The 6,904-nt window shown below is 40.7% G+C and overlaps 1 protein-coding gene across 1 annotated transcript; it reads left to right on the top strand.

Annotated features, from left to right (window-relative positions):
* The first annotated feature begins 5,438 nt into the window (after positions 1-5,438).
* On the top strand, positions 5,439-6,269 carry LOC139826514 (uncharacterized). Its single transcript, XM_071802513.1, is given in 3 exon segments — positions 5,439-5,726; positions 5,729-5,819; positions 5,821-6,269. Coding segments are annotated over 3 exon segments (693 nt in total). The 5' UTR covers positions 5,439-5,524; the 3' UTR covers positions 6,221-6,269.
* The last annotated feature ends 635 nt before the right edge of the window (positions 6,270-6,904 follow it).

Raw genomic sequence — 6,904 nt, 5'->3', positions numbered from 1 at the left:
AACTTTCTTCAGTCATCCAAATTCTACCTAAATCTTAAGGCACAACACAGGCATAATTTTATTAACTAGGGCTTTTACACAGCTTCTGCAAAGCAGCACAAATCATACCAGTTTAAACACCTTTATACCAACAGCATGACGTCCAACAACTGCCAATGTGTGTCAATTTTATCACAAGCAATGCAGCTGCACTCAACCTGTCCCCCATGAAAACTACACAAATTCACTTTCTGTGCTTGAAAGGCATCAGGTTACCCAAGACCTCTGGACGATTTGCAGGCTTCTTCTGTAGAACAAACATATGAAATTTTTGCTCCCAACAGTATGCTGCATGAGATAGAACTGTAAAAAAAAACCCCAAACCCTCAGCATTCTTGAGTTTTGAGACACAAATTTGTAAGTACTGTGGGAAATATCAAGGAGCACTTCTTGCAGATAAGTTCTGCTGTGAGACAGCCCAATAAAATTTTGCTGCTAATTGCTCTGTGCACACCAACAGCACAACATCAAATACACATCTGTAAAGAACATTGCTGCCTTGCCTAGAACCACAGTCTTAGTTTAAATATGTTTATCTGCAGAAACCAAATTAGATTAAAACCTGCAAATGATGCTTGGTGTGGGTTTTTTTGGTTGGTTGGTTTTTAAATATTGTTTTATTTAATATTGGGGGGGGTGTTTTGTTGGGTTTTTTGTTTTGATTTTGGTTTTTCCCTACTTAAGTAAGGAAACCTTGCTAAAATACACTTCATTTAAGATACCAGACTTTCTCATCAACTACCCATTCCTTTTCCACTAACAAATTCTCCTCCTCTAACAATGTCTTATTCTTCCAAAATGAAGTCAGAAAAGCAGGCACTCAATTTCCCACTATCAGACCAAACCGAAATCTTAGCTGACAAAATATTAGAATATGCCTCCATCATGATAAAAATTTGGTTTGCTTACTTCTATCACCGAACATCTTTCTTAAACTTTTAAATCCTTGGTATAACACAATATGAACAAACTGAATGTATTTCTCAGGAAGATCTGAAGTGGTAAATTACACATAATATTGGATTTCTAGATTCAAAACTATTCATGTCACAAAACAATGAGTTCATAAATAATGTTGAACAATGCATTTACATCAGTTTGTTAAGATTATAAAAACATTAATATTTTTCTTATCACCCATTTTGATGTATCTGCAGCTGAAAAAAAAATCTTTTTTAAGCAAAACTTCTCTCTACAAAGAAACAGAAACAGAGGCTGTAATATTAAATTCCTGCCTACAAGACAGGGGGGTTGTAAGAGCTCCATCAATATGCAGTACACTTTTGAAGCATATCATATCTGTGTCACAAGAATAAATTAATATTAGAAAAATATATTAAAAATGGATAAATACATACCCCTGCTGCATTTTATACATTTGCTTCTCTCTATGCAGATTAACTCTGCTCACATATGGACAAATAGTTCTTAGCTATGAGTATTCACACGTATTGAACTGTTAAATTTTTGCACATGTACCCAGGACCTAATTTACAGTTTATCATAAAGGCCACTAAGAAAATATCATTAGATCAAACTAATTCCCAGTTCTGTCCTTGAATAGTAAAACAGAACAACGATCACTGAATCAGGAGTTTTAAATGCAATTGGGAATAGTCACCTAACTGGTATTACCTGACAGAAGAAAACCAGGTCTCATGACCTACCATCACCAATACCAGAGACAGCAGATACAGTATTTTGCTGGAGATAGAGGATAATTTCACACTGATACGTCTTATTTTACATTTAAAAATATTATAACGTGTTCTACAACACTAGTATTAGAAAATAAGGTCACAATTAAAAGCTAATGTATTTATTAAAAACATGTAGCATCAACATCATGTCCTTTCAGGAACAGCAACAGGCCTTATAGATAAGACAACTGCTTTTCTCTTATTTTGGCTTTTCCTGTACTATTAAATGTGATCACATCATGGTATTTAACAGCTAATGCCTGTCAGCTTTGTATCTGACCACTTGTGAAACAAAATGAAAAACTTATTTCAGTGTTCTTGAATATCTCAACATGTGTTTTAAAGTGGTATAAAATTGATTTTATATAGGCATTTGTGGCACGTATGCTTGACAGTATAATCTTGGCTGCTCATCAATATTTGCATGTGAGTAACTGATCTGCAAGTAAAAGGTTCCAGGCAATACACGTGTTTTCACCAAAATGTATCTATTGAATTATTATTTGAATGTTTTAAATTAGAAGTAGATCCTTATTTACACTTTCTATTTAATGACATTTTCTAGCTTTGAGAAACTGTATGAGGGCTATTACACTAATACCTGATACCAGGGGGTAAAATATCTCAGCGTGAGCTTAGGTAGCTGGCAGTGCTAGGGCTGCTAAGTCTGCTTTTCTCTACAATAAATGCCAGATTTGCGGTTTAATAGCAATATGCCTGCCCACATTTTATGTATAGTACACACCTGCTAAATTACATATCGTATTTGTAAATATCAAAAGAAATTGTCCTAAACACAGAAAAATCAGTTGTGACTATTTAGCTTGTAATTACATTTATTTCCTAAATGTTGTCAGTGGAATAAAACAGTTCCTCTTAATTATCACAAATCACACTCTCCTCCATCACAGATTCCTTGAACATATGTATATTTTTCTTGTCCCTAAAACAGGGTTATTTGCCTGGTGTGCACACAAAAGAGCCAAATTGTATTCACAGAGATGAGATAGTGATTTATTACAGATACATATAAGTCTGGATGCTATATTAAATTAGTATACCAGCAATACAAAATTCTCTATCATTTATACAAAATCCTGTCAGTATATACATGCCCTTAGGGCAGTCCTATTGGGCTGATTGTTTACAATATTTGCATACGAGTTATATAACACTATTCTTACTACACACGCTCAGTGAGTAGGGGTCTTCTCCTGGATGTGGGTAGCCTTCAACAAGGAGGTGTGGTTTTGTATTAAAAAGATATTATAATGAGCAAAGTTTACTTTAGATTAAGCACATCCATGAAAATTGGCAATAATCACTAGATACTGAATCAACTGTCCATAGCTGACTTCTCAATTCCAGGATAGGATTTGTCCTACAATTGAAAGTTAATTACTTCTAGACATCTCATCTGTTATTAGTCTAGTGTTAAATTTCTAGTAGGCCACATGGTCAGGTCTTTCAGCCTATCTAGCAACAGTTTCACCTTAGCATTTTAAGATTGTCTTTTTTTTTAATCCAAGAGAACGCTTTGTGAAGTTTATGATTCTGCCAGTACATTAAAAGTAAGATCAGACCATCATCTGCTGCAGTTAATGCTATCATTGCCTCATACTTGTCCTATGACTATTAATAACATTAAAGAAAGCTCTCTCAGAAATCACAATCTGCTTTTTTTTTTTCTTTCCCCTCCCTCCATAGCAAAGGCTATTCCCATCCAAGGAAAAAATTCAAAACTACCAAGGAGGCAAACACAAAGAAGTTGGTTAGCATGTCAGGATGGTCCTATACCATTCAAGCTAAGTGTATATGCTTTCTGTGCAGTCTGTGCAAAGAGTTAAGTGTTTCTAAAAAAGGCTAAATCACTGAGCAGGGAGATGCTCATTTAGTCAGTAAGAAGCAATAAGTACTGAATGTCACCCAGCTCCCACCTCCACCTACAGATAAGGCACTTAATAGAGCTGAAAATCGGATGCTTTCAGCCACTTGGATTGAAATTCCTTCTGCTCTCTGAGTAGCCACAGAATTGTGGAAAATTTTCTTTGCTGCAATGCTCTTGTGAGAGCTCCCTCAAGAAATAGGGAAATACCCTTGTCCTGAAAGGCCTCTAATCTGTAACTTCTATGAATGTCTCTCACTTCATCCAATTCAGTTCACTTCTTCAGTTCATGCTGTATTACTGATACAGATGGTATTTGGGAATGTGGGAACGGCAAGATGTACTGCTCCAGCCACCCAGATGATAAAGGAAGATCAATACTAACATGACCATATGGACAAATAATACTAACATGATTAAATCACAGCAATTAGTCAAACATAAAGGGCCTTGGGCAGGTTATAGAGAAGTATGTTTTTTCTGAGTGTAAGAAGTGATAGCCCAGGCCAGTGAGAATGATATCTCGGGTAGGAAAACTGCCACCGTCTGAATGTTGGGCGTGGGTATGTGAATGAGTGGATTGGAATGCCACTCACAAGATATGCATGGGAGCGTGACTGAAAACAGTCACAAGATGAGTGTGGTGTGTTTGGAATAACAGTTTTTGAAAAAACATTCTGTCTAACCTCTTGGTCCAGGCCCGTATCTGTAAACCTATAAATTGAGAACTGCTAATAAAAGAGGGCTCAGCTAGGCTCAGCTCTGCCTGGTTCTGCTCAATCTTCTAACAAGAATTCTGTGTCTGCCATCTCTGTCTGCATATCCATATGTATATCTGTATCCATTGCTCTCATCACCACAAAGCCAGTGACAGTTTTGTCCTTGAAAATAGTGTAGAAGTTAGATTTTTAGATACAGTCCTTCTCCTAAATAACTCTACATCTTACACAGGCAGTGCAGATACTAAAAGATGCAGGTAATCCATGTGCTCATGACAGGAAAAGCTCTGCATGACCTGCCACTCATTAACAAGACCTAATTGAGGTCAGACCTAGCTGCAGTGATCTTGACATTGTGCTGGTTTAAATGCTCTGAGAAGTGAGCAAGGTAAATAACACATCTCTGACCTCCAGGAGATCTGCCTGCAGCTTATTTAGGGATCTACTTGAATACAACAGGAGACTGCTCAGGCAGGCAGAAAGCCCCAGGGCAGGCGTTTGCTTTTCAGTATAACCTCTTTGAAACACACAAACACTGGACAGTGCAGAAAACTAAGCTGGACACCAGCACAGATGAGCAGGCAACCCCTGACTGAGCCTAGATGTGAAAAAACGAAGTACACAGAGGGAATTTCTGGACACTGGTCAAGCATATAGAAATGAAAAGGGCGACAAACAGGGCTTCTTTAAGTGCATCAGGAGCAGTTTCACTGTTGAGAGAGAGGACCTGCTGCCAAAGAACGTGGGAAAGGCTGAAGTACCCAACACTTTATTTCGCCTTGGTTTGCACCAGTTAAGCTCCGCTGCCTGGTCTCCCACTTCCTCAAGGCCACCAACAGGCCCTGCAGAAGGGCAGTACAACCCACTGCACGGGATGGGACTGGGACTGCAGCAACCATCACACACCAAGGGGGCAGCAACCCACAACATAGTCAACTGCAGCAGCTGCTGGCTCGCACCATGTAGGATGAGGTTTCTGATTGTGTAGATACGTGGCAAGCAGGGGAGAAGCTGCCACACATGGCAGGGAGTAGCAGAGTGAAGAAAATGAAATAAAGTGGTAAGTGCTAGAGAAATTTGCTGATGACACCAAGTTGGGGGGCAGCGTCGACCTGCTGGAAGGCAGGAGGGCTCTGCAAACAGATCTGGATAGACTGGAAAAATGGGCTGATTCCAATGGGATGAAGTTCAACAAGGCCAAGTGCCGGGTCCTGCACTTTGGCCACAACAACCCCCTTCAGCGCTACAGGCTGGGCACAGAGTGGCTGGAGAGCAGTCAGGCAGAAAGGGACCTGGGGGTACTGATTGACAGGAAGCTCAACATGAGCCAACAGTGTGCCCAAGTGGCCAAGAAGGCCAATGGTATCCTGGCCTGTATCAAAAATAGTGTGGTCAGCAGGACAAGGGAAGTGATCCTTCCCCTGTACTCTGCATTGGTGAGGCCACACCTGGAGCATTGTGTTCAGTTCTGGGCCCCTCAGTTCAGGAAAGATATTGAGGTGCTGGAGCGGGTCCAGAGAAGAGCAGCAAGACTGGTGAAGGGACTTGGGCATATGACCTATGGGGAGAGGCTGAGGGAGCTGGGGTTGTTCAGTCTGGAGAAGAGGCTTAGAGGTGACGTCATCGCTCTCTATAACTACCTGAAGGGAAGTTATAGCCAGGTGGGAACTGGTCTCTTCTCCCAGGCAGTTAGCAATAGGACAAGGGGACATGGGCTTAAACTCTGCCAGGGGAAGTTTAGGCTGGATATTAGGAAGAAGTTCTTTACAGAGAGAGTGATCAGGCATTGGAATGGCCTGCCCAGGGAGGCGGTGGACTCACCGTCTCTGGAGGTTTTTAAACTGAGATTGGACATGGCTCTTAGTGCCATGATCTAGTAAATGGGCTGAAGTTGGACCAAGGGTTGGACTTGATGATCTCTGAGGTCTTTTCCAACCTATCCAATTCTGTGATTCTGTGATTCTCTGAAAGAGTTCCGCATGGGCTGGACACATGGACTGATACAAACCTACTTAAATTCAACAAAGGCAAATGCAAAGTCCTTGATCTTAGCAAAAGTAACACCATGCAACAACATGGTTTGGGAACCAGCTGGTTAAAGAGCTTTGCAGAGTAAGACCTGTCTACCCTGGTGGACAGGGTGAACCTAAGTCAGGAGTGCAGCCATGCCGTGACGACAACCAGTCACTTAACAGGCTCTATCAGAGCAGCAAGCAGGTCCACAAAAGAGAGCTGCCTTCTGCTTTCAGCAGCTGTGAGGCTCCATGTGGAGTATCATGTCTTATGTAGAGTTCCCTAGCACAAGATAGCCACTGACACAGCAAAGCAGGTGGCCAGCAGATGGCTGCCAAGGTGGTCAGGGAGCTGGAGCACACAGCACTCCTTGGAGAGGCTGGGAGGACCAGACCTGTTCAGCCTTAAGAGAAGGCTAAGAACCAGAAACAGGACAAATTCCAACAGCAACACACTGCAATTTTGCCCTGTTAGAAAAAGTGTAAATAGGGAAAAACATCCTTAAGGAAAAAAATATTGAAATGTGACACACTGATGACAAAAGTGTG

The sequence above is a fragment of the Patagioenas fasciata genome, chromosome Z, assembly GCF_037038585.1.
Source record: "Patagioenas fasciata isolate bPatFas1 chromosome Z, bPatFas1.hap1, whole genome shotgun sequence".
In the NCBI taxonomy this organism is placed as follows: Eukaryota; Metazoa; Chordata; class Aves; order Columbiformes; family Columbidae; genus Patagioenas; species Patagioenas fasciata.
This window is presented reverse-complemented; position numbering and strand designations above follow the sequence as displayed.